Below are 25536 nucleotides of genomic sequence, written 5' to 3'. Positions count from 1 at the left end.
CAATAAAAAAGGAATGGAAAACACAATGGCAACTACAGCATGTTAGTTTACAGTTGCAACTGAACAACCTTCAATTTTTAAGGAAAAGGAAAAAAATCTTACTTTCTTAACTTTAACGCCATCCTTTGGAGTTTGTTTTGTTGCAAGATTGTACCCAATCATCTGTTCAGCAAGCTGCCCAACAACCTTCGGGCTACAAAAGAAGGGAAAAAGTCAATTTACTAACATGTATTAAAGATATTTTGATCAGTTAAAACAGCCGTTGCAAAAGCCTCAATACTATCAGTAGCATATTACTCATGTCTTTCGAATTTTAGAGACTTACTCTTTAGTTAGATGGACCCCTCCTTTCAATCCACTATTGAAAACACCTTTTCCTCTCCCTCCAGCTAGGATTTGAGCCTTTAGAACGATTTCTGTTGCCTCTGTAAGAGAAAAAAATACATTGTTGTGCTATTAAATGTCATTTATTGATCCATAGCAACTATTAACCTATTTCAAAAAGCAAATAGTACAGAACTGGTAGAACATATTTAAAAACAAATGAACTAAAATTCAAAACTTCTAGATAGTCTTATAAAGAAGTCAGTTTTGTTCATAATACAACACACCAAAAAAAGTGTTAAAGAACATCCACGAGTTACCCATTAGCTGGCTAAATATGTTGATATTTAGACAAAGCATTGTCAATAATAATGTATAACCTGCATAATAATCCCTGTAACTTGCATAGTTTGACGGCCTAGTTTTTAGAATTGTTTTCAATATCTGGACCAGAGCATATGTCCTTTGAGTGGTCACGTGCATATGGTAGCAGGCAAATGTTTATGGCAAGAGAGTAAATCTCAGCTCCTGATCGAAGCCCAAACAACAGGGGTATGCATATGGGGATGCAAGGAAGAATCCAATCTCCAAGTGCAGGCTGGGTAGGGAGCAGCTGGTACATCAATCCCTAGGCTACAGTAGCAGCTGCTAACCCTACATGGGGGTTTTGGTCCACTTGATCCAGTGGCCAAGCCAATGCCCTTTTCCCTGGTCTCAAGCTCCCGACTTTACAGTGGAGTAGGGAAGGTCCAGCTTTGCTGTGCACAAGGGATACAGAACGCCCTAAGTACTAATCTGTATGTGTCTCCCTGACCCCTGTGCAAGAAAAACAGCACAGTTCTGGGGCCTTGCACACCCTCTTCAGCCCTGGGTGACGTTCACCTGCAATACAAAACCCTGGGCAGAGGTAAATGGCTACTCCAGCCTCACTCTGCCACTCCACTCTCTGTGTGGCCTTGTACAGAGAAGCAGCTGATCTCATCTCACTCTGCCTCCTTCCCCTACAAAGCCTGTGCACAGGGAAACAGTGCAGCCCATACAGCATCATGCCCAGAGCGTAACAGCCGCTCCCCTAGGAGGTGCTATGTGCACAGAGATTAACCACCATTCTTGTCTTATTTTCCAGACCGTTCTCCTTGCCTTGTGGCAACTGGCCAGGGAGCTTGGAGGGTTGTTGCCTGATGGGTGGAGTTGTGAGGGAGCGGCTAGGCTGGGATACTTAGCAGGCAGGGAAGGTGCGACACTCTCCTCCCCCAAGCCAGGCTGAACCCTGTGGGGAGTGGGGGTAAATTGATTGAACCTCAAGGGGGGAAGGTGCAAAACCCCTGGGGAAGGAGGTCTGAGACCTCCAAACTAGGAGCATGTTTGTCTCATCCACTTGTTGTGTCTTCTCTTTCAGGCTGTAAACTTCTGAGGCAGGGACTCTTGTTTACTAGGTTTGCACAGTGCACATTAAAATCGGGTCCAGCATTGTTGGAATCTTTAGTAAATGTTAAATAATAATAATTATGGGGGAGAAATTTACCCAAATGAACCCAACAGGACTTTGCACTGCAACTCCACTGAAACCTCATACACCCATTCTCCTAAACTACTCCTTTCTCGTCAACATGGAAAAGCTGAAAGCTCACAAATTAACTACGTCAGCCAAAGAAGGAAGCATGTTTCAGATTTGAGACACCCCACAACATCCCAGATCCAACCTCAAAGAATGTCCTGCCCTAGCACTCCCCATTTTTTGGACACTGTTTTTTCATCGGTTAACACACAGTGTCCAAAAAATGTTATATTAATGATTATTAGTCTCAGTTTTTCACAGCTAACAGGATGCCCCCACATAATGAGGTCTAGATATTAATGCACTATAAAGCATTGTCTGGAAAATGCTCATGTTTAAAACTGTTTCATGTTTTGTTCTTATGGGATCTGATGCAATTCCTGTTGAAGTTTATGGAAGGCTTTGACTTCAACGGGAGTTGGATGGAAGTCATTAACTAATGCACATATTTTGTGTATGTAGTATTTGCTCAGTCACTATAATTGACACTACAACTATTTACCTGAACATTTAACCACAAGTATAAATACGCAGTAAAAACTCAACTTTTATGTTCCTATTACAAATAAATATTTTTCAGAGATGGCTAAACGTAGTGTTGATAAGGAAGAGATTTCTGGCAATGACACACACACACACTATCATTTCATATTTCTAATGTGATAAAGTCCAGATTTAGGGTTAGATTCTAGATTGAGGTTGGGACAATCATCAGGAAAGAAAAATAAAAAACATTTTAGGATTAAGACTAAAACAGAAGTTTTTTCACACAGCTAGTAAAAGTAGCACTCCAAAGAATATCTGATTTTCAAGCTTCTCAAGACAAAATCCCCATGCTTATCCATCCACTAACGTTTGGCATATATCATTCTGACCCTTAAAAATATTCTCCTTGAAAATACTTCATGCATTTCAACATATTCATGTTCCCAGTTCTCCTATTATTCATACCACTGCAAGGCAGATAACAAGGAAATTTAAATGCAACAAAGTTTTATATCAGTGTTTTCTAAGCATACAAATTATTAAGATGAATTAAACTATAAATCATTTTCAACCCACAGTAGCAAAACCTAAAATCACATGGCTGCTATGACAAAACATCGAAGTTGGCATTGTTAATGGACACTACAAGCATTTAATTAGATTAGTTTTAGTCACTAACCATCCTGACAATGAAAGCTTTGTATTTCCAATGATAAGTGCTGTCAATTATGCATGTAATCATTACCCTTTGTACCACAGGTCTTAAGGCCACCAAGTCAATTTCACTCATAGCTTGCATGCTATACAATGAACTAATTATGTTCATTTGGGTATAAGAAAGTAAGAGAGCTGAATTAAATGCATATATTATTATAGTCTGCCAAAAGAGTATCTAGGCAATAAAATAACTGCACAAAGACAACTATCAACGTCATAAATAAGTGCACTAAAAAGTAAGAAAAACTATGTAAAGGTTAGACCTCAAGTACTAATCAATACACCAGCTCAGCAGAACACAGTGCAGCAGGTTCTTCTTGCCCTAGGGGAAACCAACATGAAGTAATTTAATTTAATAGTTATTTGCCCAAGCTCTGGAAAATGAAGTAAACCAGCCAAATCTTATTTTACAGTAACTAGGTTTGATCATTCAGTATTTACCAAGTTGATTCACTACTTATTGCCACCATTTCTATTTTATTTAAAGATCTGATTTCTAGAAAAGCTCGCACAAATTTCTATTTGTTTTTGTTACGTCCTGCCTGAATTCCCAGATTGCATTAGGAAAGACTATCCCATACAAGAAATGTAATTTTAGTCAGAATATATAAAGTGATTTAACTGTACTCACAGGATAACTTCTGAAAGAAGCATAGATTCTAATAGATTTTGTACAGAAATATATTACACGTATATTCAGACAAGAACGTTATAATGGATCTATTCAAACTGTTTTATCAAAGCTACAAGCAATTGTAACTGCACAAATTTGTGCAGTTATAAATATATAAGACTTGAAAAGGGCCTATCACAATTAATAAAGTAACATGTCAATAGTTAAAAGCATGTTCTATGTTACAGTATAATGCAGCATTTTCAACAGCACTTTGCTTTGCAACTAAGGTCTCTCAATCAATTTCTATTTCTGTCTATTGGCTGATAAGTCTTTGTGTGAAATTAATTTAAGTGTTTTCTTTAGAGTTACCAAAAAAAGTCAGACTGCTCATTAAAAGTGCATAGATTTTGTCACTAATTCAGCAGTAAATATCTCCAAACTGTTCCATGCAGAATAAAGAAATCCTTCTGGTGAAAGCCTCTGTTCTTAACTAATTACAATCTGAATAAATTTAGTATCAAAGTCTTGAAAATGTTTTCACTAGATTTTACTTTTATTTTATTTGGTTTCTCAGTTAACATTATTGGAAAATGTTATTTCTGGTAATTTTCATGTCAATTTGCCTTTCTTGGTTCTGGGGAGAGGTGCATTCAAAATATTTACATACATTTGTTTCAACAAAATCTACCTGATTTCTAGGGCATTTCTCAGAGCTGAGGATAAGTCTCCAGTCCTTACTTAGGCTGTGTCTACACTATGAAGCCTGTACTGGTATAGCTATGCTGGCAGAACCCTGTGTCAGATGCAGCATACACCAATGGAAGAGGTTTTTCCATCGTCATAGCAACACCACCTCCCTGAATGTTGATAGAACTTTTTTCCATTAACATTGCTGCATCTACACTGGAGATTAGGGTGGCATAGCAATATAGGTCAAGGTCCCCCCCACTGTAGTTATACTGAGCTAATTTTTAAGTATAGAGAAAGCCTTAGGCAAAATTCTCACCGACTTTAAGGACCTGCAATTATAGCAAAGACATAAGTACATTCCTAGCAAATTAATATTATATCTAGATGTTGACATAGATAAAACCTATCTATTTTTTCAAAGACAAAATTTAACATGTTAACATTTCAAAATGGAACAATGCTCTAAGGGACAAAAAACCTTTATATTGTATTCTACAATACATCTCCCTCTTTTCTATTAGTATTGTGAATACAAATTGCAGTGCTACACCTTGAAATTGAAATAGGCTCAGTGCTATAATGAAAGCCTATTTTGAATTAATAAAATTGGACTTGCTTTTTGGGAACTATGATTATTCCAGTCCCTTGGAACTGCCTGCAGCAAAAATGAACAGCTTGTTTTCAGCCCACTGCTGTGTATATTTAGCTACTGGGTTCTTGATCACAAAACAATGCATTGAGGACTGTGGTTTCACCTGTTACAGAACCTGATAACTTTCCATTCCTGTTGATAGGAATATATGATATTAAATTAAGAATGTTAACAAATACATTAAAATTTGCTGTAGCTTATCGAAAAATAAACCACTGTACAGAAAAAACAACATATGGCAGGATGTGTGGTTGATCTCACATAACAATAGGAATCATGTGCCTGGTCAGATACAAGATCAAAGAACAATTTTAAACCAAAGAACTTCAAGGCTATGTTAATAAGGAATCATCTGAGATGTGTTTAGAGCATGGGACTGGGAGCCAGGACCTCCTGATCTCAAATCCTGATTGTACCTTTGACTCTCATGACTTTCAGCAAACCTCGTAATCAGTCTCTCACTTTCTCTCTATCTGTAAACCAGGGATAATACTACTTACTTATTTCACAGGGGTCTTGTGAAAATTAATTAATGTTTGCACCTGTTTTAAAAACATGGGTATTATTCACTATTGCCTTATTCTATTTTTACCCCCATGTAAGGCACCGGAATACACTGCGGAAATCAAGAGAAGGTGGTGAATTAAAATCCATGCAGTGCTGTGTAAGTTCAACGGAGGATGAAATTTTGCTGTAAAATTCGCTGCAGCAATATCTATTGTTATGAGTTCGGTGTACATAGCAAAATAGATGCAAGTAACCCAATGGCATGGCAATAGAACATTACAGTGTAATGAAGGAGAATCAAGGGCAGGACAATTGAGCCTCCTACAGAGTAGTGTTCCCAATCACACTATGGACCTGTTGACCCTGGTGAGCACTACATAAACTTCACACAAAAAGGTCTGGATGGACATGAATGTAATCAGCATGGCCAGAAAAATCGAAGGGCTACAATGTGGCTGGCTTCACATAGGTGGCAGAGGAGAGAAGAAACTTTCCTCTCATATCCATGAGAAGAGGCTAGTTAAAATGGGGTTGGGAAGCACAGACACTACACATACCTACCGCTGCCACCCCCCAAAAGCCAGTGTGTAATGAGGACTCCTGCAGCACCCCCCTCTCTCCCCCTTTGCATGCCCCTCAGCATTGGCTGTGGCAGTCACATCCCAGACCAAACTCTCAACCTTGAAAGAGTAAATGTTCAAATTCAGGACTTTCTACCTAGCTATTTTCAAGATAGAGCTAATATGTTTCCCAAGAGGCTAATATGGCTACAGCCTTCTTACTTACCCTTCTTCTTCTAATCTTTAAGAGGGATGCAGTGGTTTAGACAGCACTCCCACAAATTGCCAGCTAAGCAAAGTGAGATGTGAAATAGTAGCTGCCCATATTAAGACATATCTTCCCCTCCTCCCTCCCCGTTCCCACTCCAAAAAAACCACAGCAATGTGTTCAGGTGTGTTAAAGGTCTACAGAGAATGTTAAACAAGTTTTGTTTGTTTTTTAACTTAAACTTCCTTCTCTGTCCTTCCCATTCTATCCCCCTCCCTACCTCTTGGCACAACCATCTTTCTACACGAGTGTTTTCCACTACCTTTGCTTTTCAGGCTAGCTTCCGAAATAAGTCAGATAAATCATCCTTTTTATAACTCCGTACTCTTGAATATATTGTATATTTATTACTAAATTATAAGCCTCATTAAAACCTATAACGATAAATTAGCCAGTCCCTTGATCCTGTCACTGATGTTATTAATTGCTTTCATAACCCTTACTACACACTTCATCAGTGATAAAAATTTTAAAGCTAGATAAAATCAACTATGCTAAGGCTCACCCTTAATACCAGCCTCTTAAATCTTCTCAAAATAAGTAATCAAGTATCCAGATTTTCTGCATTTTAAGATAATCCTAAAATATTTCTATAATAAATGGGTCTTCATTTGATCTAGGAGCACCAATTTCATATATTTACACACCTAGAGGCATGAGTTCTGAGGAAAAAGTTACATGTGATCATGTAATTAATGACTACCACAATGTATATTCACACACAAGGGTGCAGAATTAAGGTTCACTCCTAGGGGAATACTGCGTCACCGCATGCACACAGAATTCATCTCCCCTGCAGATTTCTTTGCTTCCCCATAGAGAATGATGGCGAAGCAAAGGGAAGCTGCAGGAGCGGTCACATGCGCCTCCCCAGAAGCGAGGGCAGATGGTTTCAGGTGCCGGGAGCAGCCGCTGGCGAGGTAAATCACCATGTGTGGGGGGAGACAAGTCTGAGGATGCCTCGGCTAATGGTTCCTACCTGCACCGGGCTCAGCTCTTCGTCCAGGGGTCGGCAACCTCTAGCACCCTGGTGAGCCGGGCCAGTTTGTTTACCAGGTTCGGCCGACCGCTGCTCCTACTGGCCGCGGTTCGCCGTCCCAGGCCAATGGGGGCTGCGGGAAGCGGTGCGGGCCGAGGGATGTGAATAGCAGGTGGGGGCCGGGGGGGCTTTGCGAAGGAGGGAGTTGGGGGGAGGGGACAAACAGTGGGGACCCCATGCACCCAGCTCCCCCCATATACAGATCCTCCCACACCCAGAAAATCCCCACTGAGCCACCCGTACCTCAACTCCCACCCTGCAGAGCCCTCCCCCCAACCCCATCCCTTCCACATCCAGACTCCCACTGAACTACTCCCCCCTGCACCCGGAGCCCCACCCCTGCACCTAGATCACTCCCCCTGAGCCCCTGGCACCCAGACCTTCATGCTGCACCTGTGCCCCCCTCCCCTCTCCCGAGTCCCACCCCCCCGCATCCAGATCCCTGCTGAGCAACTCCCTCCTGCATCCGAACCCCACCCCTCAGACCATCCCCCACTGAGCCCACATACTTAGATCCCCACCATGATGAGCACCCTCCCCCTGCATCTGGACCATCCTGCCAAGCCCCCCAATCCCAGACACCCCCGAGCCCCATCAGCACACACCCAGCTCCCCCACCCCTGGCTGATCCCCAACAACCTTCACCTGGACTCCCCTGTAGAGTCCCATTCCCCCTGGAGCCAGAATCCCCCGACAAGCCACTGTGCATCCAGACCTCCTCAGTGAATCACCCACACCCAGACTGCCCCACACAGAACCCTCTCACCCCACACCTGGATCCCCACACACTAAGGCCCTCCACACTTGGATCCTGTCATGTTTAGCCTGCTTGCCCCAAACCTGGAATGGGGGCCAGGTCTGGTTGTGCGCGTGAGACTCTGTCCCTCTCACTTACTTACCTTGGTGCACTTGGTGCAGAGGAACAGGGCCCCAGGGTGGTCTGCGGCAGGCCCAGCCCTTGCACTGCGTCGGGATGAGGTGCAGCCTCACTGCTGAGCATGGTCCGGGGGCGGGACGGGGGGCTGTAGGGTGATCTCCCACTTCTCTACAGCCAGTGGCCTATGCTTCCCGCTGCCATGCTGGAGATTCGACATTTATTTACTGACAAAATATGCAGAATTTTAAAATACTGTGCGCAGAATTCGTATTTATTTATTTGTGGGCGCAGAATTCCCTCAGGAGTAAAGGTTGCACAAGCTTTTATTAATTCAGGCAGTCTCTAACTTTTGAGTGCTTGACTTTGCAACATTAACTTGTTTCAATGTACCTTTTGGATATACTTGGATTAAACAAACAAAGCGACTAATTGTCACCCCTGTTGACAAACTCAATTGAGGTGACATGGATTGGAAGGGCATGAAAAAGGAAATCTCCTTTTATGCCTAAATGAGTTCCTGTGAAACGGGGCTGAAGTACATTGATGATGCAGTGCAGGAAAGCTTGCTCTGCCAGCTCTCATGCCGCATCTGTTCTGTAATAAATAAAGTTCAGTGTCTAGTGTTGTCAACCTGGCACCTTGCAGGACGAAGCATTTAATCTAAATTTGTTTGAAAGGTTATGCAAACTCTGATTATACTGGCCACTTCCCACTGTATCCTGTCAGGGATCATCTTAACATAAACTACCCACTGCTACCTTTTAAAACATTCCCTTTGTTCTGTGTTAAACTGTACTAAAATATAACAACACATTTGTGGCCATACTACATACTAGCCAAAATACAACAGGACATACAATACAATACAGAAATAAAACCCCTCTGTCCACACACACCCCTAGATGTCACCTGCCACCTCACACTGATTAGATCCCATATGGGTTGCAAACAATTACAACCCATACTCAGTGGGGACCACATCCCGAAAGACATCTTTCCTGCACTTCCTCTTCTGGACTTCAAACAACCTCGTCATCAGAAGCAAGCTCCCCACAGACCAGGACACACCAACTCAAAGTGGCTTCAGACCCTGCCAGACCAACATATGCAAAACCTATAGACATGTCTCCACTACTGCAGTGATCAACATCCCCCATAACGCACCTTTCAAGATCCATGGGTCCTACACGTGCCTATCACAATATTTAGCGTACCTTATCCAGTGCACTAAATGCCTCTACAACTATGTGGGTAAAATCAGACAATCACTACATTCTTGAATGAACACGCACAGGAAAATGACAAAGACAAAAATACCACATCACCTGTGGGATGTACACTTTTCACAAAGAGATCTCTCTACATCTGACCTCTCAGTCCTTACCCTCAAAGAAAACCTGCACAAACACCTGAAGACGACCCTGGGAGCTTAAATTCATAACGTTGCTAGACATTAAAAGTCACGGACTGAATTAAGACACTGGATTTATGGCTTATTAAAAAAAATATATATAACCCACTAGCCACCCCCCTCCATTTCCCACCACACACACTATGATTAGAGAGACGATACCAGGCCATTTCACCTGGAATGTTCCCTTGAAATGTGCTATGTAGCTAAACAATCTGTTCCACCTTTTATTTAGTTATCACACTTCGAGTACCTTTCCCAGATCTGAAGAAGAGCTCTGTGTAAGCTCAAAAGCTTGTGTCTCTCACCAATAATAATTGTTCCAACAGAAGATATTATATCACCTACCTTGTCTAGCCAAAATTTCCTCATTTTGTGGTTTTGTGTATGCAACTGGATAAATTAAAATCAGTTTGTTTAACCAAATACACTGATAAATTAAGTGATACACTATGAGAATGAAGAGATACATAAATTCCCCCACTAATTTAATTTCTATTGTCCAGTTAACTCATGCCCTGCGATTTTCTTACTTTATTATATATTTTATTTTCAGCTATTAGAGCACCTTTAAGACTGAAAACTCTGATAACATATACACAACAAATGTTGAATTTTTTCCCTTTCATGATCTCATTGATGAGTAAAAGAAAACCACCTTAATACTTCTTTTTGAGGGGCAATCCCAGGACACGTTTCAGCATCTCCATCACAAACTGACACCCTGACCCATCTCAGACTTAATTTGTGCATAGGCACAGAGAACCATTGTGATTTAGGACATATTCTAAACTGCGGGTGTTTTAAAACCGGCATCTCTGCTGGTTATAAAACTCTTCCTGCATATCCTGATCTTCTATTCTTCAAATGTAGATTTGGAACTTGTCTATTTCCTATGTGGACATATACTATATAGGCACATTAGCTGAATATTTCAAAAAGAAAATTTAACTTTTTGAAGCATGATTTGATTTATAATAAATAATAATATAATAAATGGAGATATACCAATCTCCTAGAACTGGAAGAGACCTTGAAAGGTCATCAAGCCCAGCCCCGTGCCTTCACTAGCAGGACCAAGTACTGATTTTTGCCCCAGATTCCTAAGTGGCCCCCTCAAGGATTGAACTCACAACCCTGGGTTTAGCAGGCCAATGCTCAAACCACTGAGCTACCCCTCCCCTGTTGGGAGTTGATTTAAGAAACCTGACAGTTTGAGGTGATGCTGATTTGGGGGTGAGGGGAGGTTAGTAGATGTCAGCAGGTATTTGTGCTGAACATGACTTTTTCTATTTTTGAGGAAAGAAGGGGAATATGGGGGCTATATTAGGATGTGTGAATTGCCAGTTTTCTCTTTGAAGCAGTGTCTTTTAAAGTTCTCAAAACTTATAAGATTGTTGTTACCCAAATAGCTGAAAGCTTTATTTTTTTTTTTTGGTTAAACATGATTTTGTTTTAATGCAAAAGTGGTTATTAGAGTCAGGCAGCTCAACTGCATCCTGAAATCCTGACTGAATATCATAGCAGCCTTCCTTATATGCAGTTGAGAGAACAGATTTTATGCAATCTGTAGTGCTGAAGTCAAGCACTAGTGATGCTAAGAACATTAAGAACAAATACCACTCTTGCCCCTAGCTGCAATATGTACACCTGTTTTCCTGGAATGTTTTCAAAATTTCATTCTTTGTGATTATGTGCAGAGCTCTGGAGATAAAAAAAATTCTCTCTTTTTGGACTTTTGATTCTGACTCCTTTATGCATTACTGAACTGCAGAGTTGATGTTGGGAAACTTGTGCCTAGTGAAGCAAATACAAAAACCAGGGAATTAACATTGCTTAGTGCATACTTCACTTTTAGGCATAAACATTATTTAAAAAAATTGCAAGAAATCCTTACGTGCAGCATACAGAAAATGTAAGAAATCTGTGCAGCTACTCAGAGAAGTCGCATGTCAAATCAATACGCAAAGAGAGACTACATGGTTACTGCCAAATCAAGAAGTTTTAACAAGTTGATACCATAATACACATAGCATGACATCCAAATACAAAGAGAGATTCCTAATTTAGCCCTTTCATAGCACATCTGGCCTGCTCCGCCATGCATGGTGCTTAGTAGACTCAATTCCATCACCTTCAGAGGACAAACTGAGGAGGCTCAGTATGTCACAGGATGGAGATCTTTATTCACCATTTCTTCTGAGTGTCTCCGTGTACTACTGAGCTGGGCCATTTTCCTGGGAACATGTGGGTGCTAAAATTATCTCCATGTTAAACTATGGTGGCTTAACAGACCCAAGGGCAGAAACCAAGTAAGGAAGGATGGAGATGGCAATGGATTTACGTTACAGCTGCTACTCATCTCCACATATAGCACTTGTGGTCCTTGCTTCTTGGCCCTGATCCTGACATAACAGAATAAATGTCCCTTAGAAATCAAACACCACAGAGCTAGTCCAAAGTTGCATTTTAGATCTTTCTAAACTTGGGTGCTACATGCTAGCAAAACTTGCCAACCCGTGACAGTATGGAGACAGCAAAGCAGTCACAATATGGAAAGTGCTAGAAAGTCTCAAGCAGGAAGACATTTTTAAAAAGAAATATACTACAGAAAATACAACGGGTGTTAAGACCTGGACATTTACCACTTGCAATAGTGAAATTTACTGCCGTATTTCCCATTTGGAGAGCTGCAAATATCACAGATACCATAATGAAAATAAATACTATATTGTAATAAACTTACATTTTTTAGTGGGGCCTATTGTACCTATTAGACATCTGATGCTGGGCATAAATCCTGAGTGGAAAAGTAGAAGTAAAGAATGAAATTCATTCCTGTGCAGAGGGCTAACAAAAGACCTATGCAGCACTTAAGTCCTATTTTGAGGATACAAGTGATGCATGGGCATTATACTGCCCCGCTGCTTGGTGGGTGAATTTCACCCAAAGAGAGTGAAAATAACAAAGGGAATAAAAAAAGAGAAGAAACATCTGATGTCAATTGGTTATGATGTTTCTTTCTTGTCTAGTGGAGGCTGAGTAATTGGAGATTTCTGGTGAACAGCTCATATTCATGTCTAATGCCCCCAAAAATCTAGATAGCAAGGTGCATCCAAGTTTGAAGTGGACAGAGAAAACCCATTGCATAAAGGCAGTTTTCTAGATTTAAATGAGAGATAGTGCATGTGAAACAGAGAATTAAATGTAAACTATTTAATTAAAGGCAGAAATACTGAAAGCAGAATTGAAGGTATATTTATTTTGGAATATATCGTATTGCATGGTTTGCCAGAGAAAAAAATCCTTCCAAGGATTACTGATGTTAAGTTTTCATGGCAGCTAGCTTTTCATTTAACACACAACTAATGCATTAAGCAGTTCAAAAATAAATGTTTTGCCCCTAAAGGAAATGGTATATATTAACTACTGTAAGGAGATGAAGTCTCATATGCAGAATGCACCAATGTGTTCAATGCTTTATCATCCTGTTTTTGTTTACTCTTGTTACAGATGTGAAATAAAAGCAATGGCCAAAATAACAATAGAAATAGCTCATAAAAGACACTTGGACCAGGAATTAGCTGATATTTATTAATCAATATTTAAGTCAGTGTGTATGCTATGTCATTTAAAACGTTAATGTGCAAGAAAAAGGGACATCTCACTCATTATGATGATACACTGGTGAAAATAAATTCAAAGCTTAAAAACTGCTTTTAGATTATCCTAATTGCGGAATGTGCATGACCCGAAAGGGTTGTTTTGGTTGTTGTTGCTACCAATTTATACAACCCCTTCATCTTTGTGGAGATTATGCCAGCCATTCAGAACATAATTATTTGGAATACATCCCTGGTTCAAGTATAAACTGAAAATCATTTTCGGCTCTCCACAAAACACAGCATCTTCAATAGCTTAAGATATGTTTTCATATGCTGTACACACATGATGTCATTTAAGGCTGATACTTCTATTTGTTAATACTGTTTACATTTAAGAAAGAAAACTCTTAAATGTGTTCTTAAGTCCGATTGATGGTGTAAGTGCTATACGTAAAATGTAGTAAAAAATCAAAATTCAAATTTAAAATGTACACTTGAATTTAAAATACTGCATTTTATAAGTAACAGCACTTATACCTCTGACAGATATGACTGGCATTCTTCTCCGCTTCTCCCAGTTCTGTCTGTACAGTATACAGTATTATTCATATTTCTTTACATGAAGTCCTGCAATGCTCCCTGTAACTAGGTTTCTCCTTCCTGATCTACAAGAGATACTGCGGAGCTTGACATGACAACATACAGAAGCACGAACATCACTTCCAACAGTACTGGGAAACAGTAGTGGGAGCTCAATATTAGATACAAGGCAAACTTCAGTATTTTCCTTTGCACTTTAACAAAGGTTCAGGTACAGCGGTGTGAGAGTATGGATTAGTTTGCGCTACTGCTGCCATTGCTGTACCTGTTCTGTGAATAAGCAGAGGACTTCACTCTCCACGGCATTAAGTCTGACCCTTCTCACAAGCACTAACACTCGGAATGAGAATTTTTAAATTGTTTTTAAAAAGTTACAGAAGGGATTAAAAATATGCAGTTATCCAAAGTAAGCTATAATTTTAAAAGGCAACCTCCCTTTCTGCAATCATACAATGTGCTGGCAGTTTTTTCATCACAGGCACAATTATTAGTAGTACTAGTTCATCATAGTTACATGCCGACAGGTACAAATCACTTTATCATGTGACAATTAATATTTTCACCTACATTAAACTAAAGGTGCAAAAAAATGCAGGTCCAATAGCTGCATGCAAAAAATGGCACTCACAGAATGGTAGGCTGGGAGAGGTTCAGATGGAAAAAAAAAATCAGTCCCACTGCACTCTTAAGGTATAATAATTTTGGAGTCTTTCATCTTTAAGGACTATTTAACATCAAATTATCTGAAAACCGCACTTGCAACTGACTTGATTTTACAAAACAGACATCATTTAATATCCTGAATTTATTTTAAGGGAAGCTACAGAATGCAAAACAATGAATACAAATATCCAACACCTTATGGACTCACTTGCAGAGATTTTTCAAATATTTGGAGACGTTTAGAATAAAACAATGAGAGGTTTAAATTTGGTTAGTGCACATCACACAGAAACATAGGTCCCGATATCAAAACCATGCTATAAACCTTAAATCATTCTGGAATGCTGGACAAGGAGGGTTCAAGTAGTTTAAAATGGCAAGAATAAATAAAGCCTTTTATTTGTGAAATATCACAGGACATATTCAATTAATTTAAATGTACAGAAGCGATTTTCAGAACAACATGTCTTGTGTGTTTAATTTCAAACTGTGGCTTGATTAAAATTGTATCAACTTTTACCCTCTTCCCTGTCCTTTCCTGACATTTCTGTACCCCTGTAAGATTTCTTTATGGATTTATAAATAGTTGCTTGTTATTATACATAATTACATCATGCTGTGTATGAGGACACCCCACAAGCTGTTTGCTTTATTAACTTAATAATAGATTTCAGGGTGTGATTTCCAATTAATTTCATTTTCTATATGCATATGAAGATCCATGGGAAGCCAAGATTACAGAGTAGCCATATGGTGCAAAATAACTAACAATTAAAAGTCATTTTCTAATTTGCGTGCACTAAAAAATATAATAAGAATTATAAAAAATACATATGGTTACAATGCCATGGAGGGAATTAAAAACTTCAGCAGTGTCTGTTGATATCTAGCAATATAGCCACTTCCTTTCCATGTTAGCCTAAGGGTCAAACGGTCAACCATAATGCTAGCCAAAATCTAGAATCACAACTATCAAACAGCATGTCTGTATGATGAGTTAATGCGCGGCAAACTGGGGCACAAATCTACAGGGCATCCAACATGCCACACATTAATTGTCCATGTGGATCCTGTGGCTGTGCACTAAGACCTCCAGCTGTTATGCTAAACACCCCACAGAACTTTTAGTGACGAGCAGCAGGGTCCACACGGACAAGGTACGTCTTCACTACCAGCTGGATCGGTGGGCAGCGATCGATCGATCCAGCGGGGATTAATTTATTGTGTCTAGTCTCCCGTCGACTCCTCTACTCCAGCTCAGCGAGAGGCACAGGCAGAGTGAACGAGGGAGCGGCAGCAGTCGACGCATCGCAGTGAATACACCACAGTAAGTCAATCTAAGTACGTCGACTTCAGCTACGTTATTCACGCAGCTGAAGTTGCATAACTTAGATGGACGCCCCTCCCCCCAGTGTGGACCAGGCCAAAGTGTGCTGCATGTTGGAGCACTGTACATTTGCTCCCCAGCTTGCCCCCACACAAACTGGTCATCCAGACCAGTCTTAAGGCCCCTGTCCTGCACATGGAACTCCACAATGGTGTAGGGGGGTCCACCTATGTCAAACAACTTGAAGGTCAGTCAACACCGTTATACTCTTGTGCTCAATACTGTTCTGGATTTGGTAACATCCCTGTCTTGACCTCGTAACAGGTACGCATAGAGCACATGCTGTCCAGAAAGAATGGATGGTCTTGAAGTTCAGATGCTAGGCTGGGACTTGGGAAACTCAGGTTCAAGACTTCACACTACCCCAGACTTCCTGTGTGACCTTAGGCACTCTGTGCCCTACATCCCATCTGTAAAGTGGGGAAATAGTATTTCCCTACCTCTCAGGAATGTGGGGAAAATAATTAAATATATCAAAGATTATGAGATGTTCCACCATCGTTAGGGAGCCACATAAAAGGGCACTTATCACTTTATCGTGTTATGGGGACAACAGAGACATGAGACGTTTCTAAACAAAAAGACAAAAAAAAATATATATCAACCAGCAAACAACAGGTTATGTGCTCCTTTCCAAAGCAGGCCTATTTGTAAATTTGTCATGTAGAATTTCTTGCATTCAAAAATATTGTAAACTATAATTCTGTCAATTCTCAAAGGTACACTTTTGTCAAATTTATCTTTCATGAGAAGACATTTAAAGGCAAGTATCCAAGATAAGCCAAAGAGCAGAAAAATCTATAATACCCTTTCAAAATTCACACTCATGTGGCTCCATTTTTTTCCCCCTTAACCACCAGCTACTTTTCCTACTCCCTCCCAAGTTAAACTCTCAACTTAAAAATATCAATGCAAGGAATTCACTAATCTATAAAACATGTAGAATCAATTTAAAATTTCAAGAATAGTTTTTCACTGTGTATAAAATGTGCAGTGAACAATTTTATTTTCCTTGTACTGTCTGTTTTATTTTATTACAAGCTTCTTCATTAACTCAGTCTTTTGTTTGTTTTTGTTGTTGTTTGTTTAAAAATAGAGGAATAGTCAATTAATTCCATCTTTTAATTCTAAATATACAGCAAGAGGAGAACATGCACAGAACTCTATGGGTTCAAAGGTGAATATACATGTTACAAATAATATTATTGGACATGATCTTATTCATATCAATAGAGACATTAAAAGATAGAAGAAGAAAAAGTTCTGATGTGGTCCAAACACCAAGAATAGTGCTTCGAGAATACTTTACAAATTCTAATATTTGGAGCAGGTTGGTGAGAACATGCTGCAGTCAGCCAGATAGATTTAAATGGGAGCTCTGAAAGAAGACACACACTAGAAATGATGTACTGTAAACAATTTCTGTTGAGGCTAGATTTTAATCCTCCTGTGTATTTTCCACACACAGCAAAGGGGTGTAATGGCTCTATTGGGACAAAAAGGGACAGCCTACACTAACAGATATACAACAGACAACATTTGTTGAAGAAGGCAGCTCCTATAGAACAAAACGAAGTCCAACTGTGGGGAAATATTGACACAGTTGTACACTTCTGTCAATCCTGAGCACTCTCTTTTCCAGCACAACAGATGTTGAAAATAATTATGTTTTGGAGGCAAACATAAAAGTTCTTCCAAAACACACTCTCTCTGTAAAGGAGATATGAAACAGCCATTTAGTATTTATAGTCTCTGTATGGCATAAGCATGTCTCCTGAGTGTAAGTGAGGCCAGCTGTGGTTTTGTGCAAACCATGGCTATCAACAAAGGACTGCAAATACCATACCATTCTGGTATCATGAGGCTTTTTCTATGATGCCTCAGGTATGTACAAGCATGGCACTGATTAGGCACAGAGAAATATTTAAGTACCACCAAAATTTACTCATTTCCTGACATTGGCTCAAGAAACAAACCAAACGCACGGTTCAGGTTTCCTTCTAGACTGGTGGGGAGAGAGAGAGAGAGACTCAGTTTTAAAGAGTCTACACATTCGTGTGGCTAGGGACAAATCTTTTTCAAAGCTGATAGATCAGCTGACACTCATATGTTCTGATCCTGCTTCTCAACCTCTGCACTCAGCAGAGACAGATGGAGGGAAGATAAGGAATCTGTTGGCTCTGCAGCTTTGGGAGTGAAGAAGGAGGCACCTTGAAATGCAGGAATTTAAGAGAATAAGGAATCTGTCTTTGAATGTAAATTTATTCTATTCTTACTTGTATAATTTCATTTGACTCGGGTATAACAGCTCTGCGGGCTGTGCCCTCTGGGCAGGCAAATGCCACTTTAGCCACCAGCCTTACCCAGTCTCTGTAAATCTCTCTTCCCCGCTCAAACGTCTGCAGGTCAGGTACAATCTGGCAGTGTATTATTTATTTATGAAAATCTAAACAAACCTTTCCTTAGAAGTCTACTTTAAGTGGAAATTATTATTATTTGTATTACCGTAGTGTCCAGGAGCTCTGATCACGGACCTCCCTGTGCTGGACAAAGAATGGTCAGAGACTATTTTACAAATCACACACAATAGGGAAGATGAGCCTAGAACTCTTGTCAATCAGTTCCCAACTAAAGGTCTTTGACTCCTGAGCTAAAGGAGGATTCTAGCAGCTACTGCTCCTGGTAGGTCCTTTATTCTCCCTTTGGATCGGTTCTAGAGCACAACAATCATCTCCATACACACAGAGAGCCCATACATTGCAATATCAGAGATGGAGTGTTCCTTCTATGAAAAATTACCTTATTATACTGATGCGTGTTTCTTTTCCACTGTTATTGTGAACCCCTGAACAGTCATCCTGCATTTTTGTGGCAGTTCAGTTGAATCACTGCAACATAAGTCAACACATTTCTGACACTGCATCTTGTGGACGACATTGCTGGAGATGTACGAAAGTAAGTCCTGTAGCTGGAATTTTTTTTTTCCCCTGGAAGGCTATACAGTATTTGACATGCTTGATGCAGGAGCACATATTTGGCAGAGTCAATTTATATGGTTCACTGCCTGCCTTTTCTCTCTCTGGTATTCTGTTGAATGTTTATTTCATACCAGCATTTGTTTTAGTTATTCAACAACTTGCAAGGTGGACTGCATGATAGAGTGTAAGGAAAGTGCTGACATGACATGTTAGGTTGCTGAAATATGACAGGAACCAAAATTCAGAATGACATTACACAGAATCATCATCATCATAAGGAGAGGCCCAAAGCATCACCAACACCTTGTTGTAAAACATGATTTCACAGAGACACACCCCAGCACTTCAAGTTTGCCCATTTTGCTTTTAAAAGCAAATCTGAAAAATCAAACAGGAATGACAGATGCTTAAATTAATCATCATCCAATCTCTACTAAAAACTGAGGGCTCAGCGAAGACAATTTTCTAAATAGTCACACACAGAAGGTCTTGTTTTCAGTAATTAAAGGGAGAGATCTTGAAATCTTTCCATGATGCCTATAACTAATTAGATGATTAATGAAGGCTATACAGAGAGGCAGGTGGTGTTGATCCACATACGTTTTAAAAATGTACATAAAATTTCCACAAACTTGGACACCCATCTGAGTCACACTGAAGTATAACGGAGAGGTCTGCCCACAGAGATCAGATTGCAGGACTGGTTCCTTAGATTGTAAACTCAAACAGAAACCCCCTCTTCTTAAGTGCTTGGACAGCACAGGGCGAAAAACAGTCCTCGTCCCAATTCAGACCTTTTGGCAACATCATAATAGAAACAAAAAGTATTCGGTTTTTAAAAAGTCAAATGTTTACCAACAGGAACCTCAAGGCCAATACGATTATTTCTTTACTAAATACAATGGAAATTGTGGTATTTCAACTATCATTTGTGCAGTAAAATTATATGCATTTCTCGACTGCACTCAGATTATTTTGTGACATAAAATAATTCACATTTCCCCCCAAACTGCCATTTTTAAAACAAATTTCTCTTCCACTTGAATGCTAGCTATATTAAATAAAAGATTTACGGAACTACTGAACATGCTCATCAGGTATTTTTCAGATATAAGTGTCATTTGAAAACATTTTCCAAAGTATCACAAGAGTCTATTTCCGATTAAGGACTAACTCGAGAACATAATATTTTTAGAGCTAAGCTGCTTCACCTCATTTTTATAAAACTGAAATTGCTATGGTTATACAAATATAATGAAAGTCTATTCCATCGACTGTGACAACATTAAGAGTCTTGGTTAGGTATTGACAGATTTTTCTTCAAAGCAGGCTCTAGCACTTCACTTTTAAAGCCAATTGTGTTGGATAAATAAGAAATGAAATCAGGTAATGTGAACAATAATTTTCTTCTACTTCATTACCACTCATCTGAAACTGAACATCTATAATCAAGTCATTTTCTTGAGCCGATGATTTTAACGCTAACCTGTTTTTCTAATATTCGCTCAGTTGACACTTGCAAAGCCCGGTTTGCATCTGCCTATGGAACTTCTAAGCAGCATGAACTAAAGTGAGGTTAGCTTCTTAGCTGCAGCCTGAAGAAAAGTTGAAGTATCAACAGATTTCTGGTTTTGAACATAGGGAGTTGTAGTCAAAGAAAAATGGATTACTACTCCATTAAAAACAAAACCATGGGGTGTCAAGGATTAATGGCCTGTGTAAAGTAAAAAGCTCCACCCTCCAGAGAAGGCCATTTAGTATCCTAAAAAGGTCAAAGCAGGGCAAGAACACAACAAAGAGTAAGGTACATTGTCCAGAGAGAGAGAGAGAACATTTTCTATGTATTTGTAACCTGGAAAACAGGGAAGAGAGGCGAGAGAGGGATGGTGGGAAAGAGAAGCAAGTCAGAAGGTGATGACCCTGAACCACCTTGTGAAGTAAAGTAATTTCTCTCAGGAGCGAGAGATGTTTCCTAGCCCTGGATAGTGGAGCTCTAGAGAAAAGCTTTAGCTACCTGTACAGAAAAGGTGTTGATGGAGAGAAAAAGACATGTGAGGCTCTGACCTTGGCCATCCAAATTAGTGACGTCTGCTCCATTCAGTAAGCATTTCACAAAGCCTTCCACTGCCCTGGGATAATGAACGAAGAGAGAAGGGAACAGGTAAAAGGAAAATGAAGAGTGGATTACAGTACTTTCAAAAAGAGCTGTAGCACACATTGTTATCCTGCCCAAAAGACAAAGTGATGAAGCTTCGCAAGCAATGGTCCCTCTAATTTTTTACATCCATGTGCGGAATGAATTTTGTTATGTGCACCAATATGGAGGTGATGTGTGGCGGGGTTGGGGCTGAGGGGTTCGGAGTGTGGGAGGGGGCTCAGGGCTGGGACAGACAGTTGATTTGGAGTGCGGGAGGGGGCTCAGGGCTGGGACAGACAGTTGGGGTGCGAGGGGGGTACAGGCTGGGGGTGCAGGCTCTGGGGTGGGGCTGCGGATGAGGGATTTGGAGTGCGGGAGGGGACTGAGGGCTAAGGCAGAGGGGTGGGGTGGGAGAGGTACAGGCTCTAGGGTGGGGCTGGGCGAGAGGTGCCTCTCCCAAGCTGCGGCAGCTCCGAGGCTGGGGCCAGGCGAGAAGCACCTCTCCCCACCTGCACAGCACTTAATAGCCTGTTGTGTGGCCACCCAGCTTAGAGGAAACTTATTGCAAGTTTCCTTGATGACATAAACCAAGAAGGCAAAGTTGGCAATTTTCTGTTGACAGCTCCAAGGATCTATCCTCTTATGCTATAAATTAATTGAATAGATAGAGAAACAAAAGTCTCGAATCCTGATCCTGAATGGGATTATTCACAAGTGAGGTGCTACAGGATTGGACTCATAGAAATGTAGGCCAGGAAGGACTGGACTAGATGTAGTCCTGTCCTCTGCACTAAAGCAGGACTAAGTATTAGACAATCCCTGACAGATGTTTTTCCACCCTGTTCTTAAAAACCGCCAATGACAGATTCCACAACCTCCCTACCTAATTTGTTCCAGTGCTTAACTACCCTTACAGATAGGAAGTTTTTCCTAATGTCTAAGCTAAATCACCCTTGCTGCAATTTAAGCCTATTTCTTCTTGTGCTGTCCTTAGTGGTTAAGGAGAACAATTTATCACCCTCCTCTTTTTAACAACTTTTTACATACTTGACAACCATTATGTCCTCACTCAATTTTCTCTTCTCAACTTTAAACAAACTCAGTTTTTTCAATATTTCCCCATAGGTCATGTTTTCTAGACCTTTAATCATTTTTGTTGTTCTCCTCTAGGATCTCTCTAATTTGTCTACCTTATTCTTGTGCCGAAAAATGGACACATTACTGCAGCTGAGACTTTGTCAGCATGGAGTAGAGTGGAAGAATTACTTCTTGTGTCTTGCTTACAATAATCCCGCTAATATATCCCAGAATGTTATTCTCTCTGTCGCAACAGTATTATATTGTTGACTCGTATTTATTTTGTGATCCACTATTACCCCCAGATCCTTTTTTGCAGTACTCCTTCCTTAGGCAGACATCTCCCATTTTGTATTTGTGCAATTGATTATTCCTTCCTAAGTATGGCACTTTGCATTTGTCCTTATTGAATTTCATCCCATTTATTTCAGACCATTTCTCCAATTTGTCAAGATCATTTTGAATGCTAATCCTGTCCTCCAAAGAGCTTGCATCCCCTCTCCGCTTGGTCCACAAACTTTAAGTGTACACTCTATGTCATTATTCAAATCATTTATGAAGGTATTGAATAGAACCGGAACCAGGATAGATCCCTGTGGGACCCAACTCTATATGTCCTTCCTGCTTCACTGTGAACCATTCATAACTACTCCAAGTACAGTTTTCCAGCCAGTTATGCACCCATAAGAAGATAAGAACGGCCATACTGGGTCAGACCAAAGGTCCATCTAGCCCACTATCCTGTCTACCGACAGTGACCAATGCCAGGGGCCCCAGAGGGAGTGAACCTAACAGGTAATGATCAAGTGATCTCTCTCCTGCCATCCAGCTCCACCCTTTGACAAACAGAGGCTAGGGACACCATTCCTTACCAATCCTGGCTAATAACCATTAATGGACTTAACCTCCATGAATTTATCCAGTTCTCTTTTAAACGCTGTTATAGTCCTAGCCTTCACAACCTCCTCAGGCAAGGAGTTCCACAAGTTGACTGTGCGCTGTGTGAAGAAGAACTTCCTTTTATTTGTTTTAAACCTGCTGCCTATTAATTTCATTTGGTGACCCCTAGTTCTTGTATTATGGGAATAAGTAAATAACTTTTCCTTATCTACTTTCTCCACATCACTCATGATTTTATATACCTCTATAATATCCCCCTTTAGTCTCTTTTTTCCAAGCTGAAAAGTCCTACCGTCTTTAATCTCTTCTCATATGGGACCCATTCCAAACCCCTAGGCATTTTAGTTGCCATTCTATGAGCCTTTTCTAGTGCCAGTATATCTTTTTTGAGACGAGGAGACCACCTCTGCACGCAGTATTCAAGATGTGGGCGTACCATCGATTTATATAAGAGCAATAATATATTCTCCTTCTTATTCTTAATGATTCCTAATATCCTGTTTGTTTTTTTGACCGCCTCTGCACATTGCATGGACATCTTCAGAGAACTATCCACGATGACTCCAAGATCTTTTTCCTGATTTGTTGTAGCTAAATTAGCCCCCATCATATTGTATGTATAGTTGGGATTATTTTTTCCAATGTGCATTACTTTACATTTATCCACATTAAATTTCATTTGCCATTTTGTTGCCCAATCACTTAGTTTTGTGAGATCTTTTTGAAGTTCTTCACAGTCTGCTTTGGTCTTAACTATCTTGAGCAGTTTAGTATCATCTGCAAACTTTGCCACCTCACTGTTTACCCCTTTCTCCAGATCATTTATGAATAAGTTGAATAGGATTGGTCCTAGGACTGACCCTTGGGGAACACCACTAGTTACCCCTCTCCATTCTGAGAATTTACCATTAATTCCTACCCTTTGTTCCCTGTCTTTTAACCAGTTCTCAATCCATGAAAGGACCTTCCCTCTTATCCCCTGACAACTTAATTTACATAAGAGCCTTTGGTGAGGGATAGTTCAGTGGTTTGAGCATTGGCCTGCTAAACCCAGGGTTGTGAGTTCAATCCTTGAGAGGATCACTTAGGGATCTGGGGCAAAATCAGAACTTGGTCCTGCTAGTGAAGGCAGAGGGCTGGACTCAATGACCTTTCAGGGTCCCTTCCAGTTCTATGAGATAGGTATATCCCCATATATATCCACTTTCTAGTAGGTTCACCTAGGGTATATTTCCTTACTGTGCTTATGAGAAGGTCATGTGAAACTGTATCAAAAGCCTTACTAAAGTCAAGATATATCACAGCCTAACCACAAGGCTTGTCACCTTGTCAAAGGTTGATTTCACACGATCTGTTTTTGACAAATCCAGGTTGGTTATTACTTATCACCCAATTATTTTCTAGGTGCTTACAAACTGATTGATTATTTGCTCAACTATCTTAGCAGACACTGAAATTAAGCTGATTGATCTATAATTCACTGGGCTGTCCATTACCAATGCAATCATTTTTCTAAGCAATTTGACCACCTGCATAAATTAAAATATTGTTTGGTGTCAGGAATTAAGATTTACCAAGTGTAGCAAACCACTGTAATTTTCATTAGCAGGAACAAAACCTTGTTACTAAGACTTAAAGATTAAAAGTAAATGAGAATGTTCTAGAACAAAAATGGTAGTTTGATGTCAGTGGCTTAAATTCCATGCATATCACAAGACACAAAGCCAAATTCAAATTATGTAGAACTGAACTTGATAGACAAAGCACTTAAGCACATACTTAGCTTTTAAGCATGGAAGTAGTACCCTTAACTTCAAAAATTCTGTTTAGATACTTTTGACTCAATCAAGTATGATATAAAAAGCATTTCTACAATATTTGTGAAAATGTTCATATACTTGTTTCACTCATTAGTTTTGTTTGTTTTATTTTTATATTTTCAATACCATATTAGCCCTCAACGATGACAAACTTCTTCAAATATGAAAAGCTCGTTTAAAAATCACAGTGGTAAGAACTAAATTTTCATAACTGATAAGTTATGTCCATGTCTATCCTGAAACATCCTTTAGACACCTAATTTTCAAAAGGAACTAGCACCAACCCTTGGAAAAAAAATTAGACCCTTTTAAAGGGTCTCAAAGCTTGACACCTTAAAATTAATTACTTTTGAAAATGTAGGTTGTCTCTATTTGAAAATAGCATTCTGTACATACATGTGATTTTTCCCTTTTCTTTCTCCCCACTTCATCAAGACATACCAAAGTACTGACCTCCAGATAGATCCATCCAACATATGATATTTATAGCTCCAAACAAATATATTGAAATGAACATTATCTTAATGCAGAAACTGACCTGTTTATTTCAAATGTATGGTCCTATACAGTACTGCACATGTGAGCACACTCAGATTAGTTATTGGTCTATTTGAAGCTCACATTTAAACTTCAAATTAACATACTGTACACATTTATGAATGTT

At 39.9% G+C, this 25536-nt stretch overlaps 1 protein-coding gene across 1 annotated transcript in view; it reads right to left on the bottom strand.

The window, feature by feature from the left end:
- SUCLG2 (succinate-CoA ligase GDP-forming subunit beta) overlaps positions 1–25536 on the bottom strand; it is a 215016-nt gene that overhangs the window by 111619 nt on the left and 77861 nt on the right. Inside the window, exons 3-4 of the mRNA XM_039482509.1 lie at positions 326–425; positions 103–193 (exon numbers count right to left, since the gene is read on the bottom strand). Coding sequence (XP_039338443.1) covers positions 103–193; positions 326–425 — 191 coding nt within the window. The remainder of the gene's footprint in view (positions 1–102; positions 194–325; positions 426–25536) is intronic.

The sequence above is a fragment of the Mauremys reevesii genome, linkage group 7, assembly GCF_016161935.1.
Source record: "Mauremys reevesii isolate NIE-2019 linkage group 7, ASM1616193v1, whole genome shotgun sequence".
NCBI lineage: Eukaryota > Metazoa > Chordata > Testudines > Geoemydidae > Mauremys > Mauremys reevesii.
The sequence above is the reverse complement of the archived record's forward strand: the minus strand, read 5'-3'. Positions and strand labels throughout refer to the sequence as shown.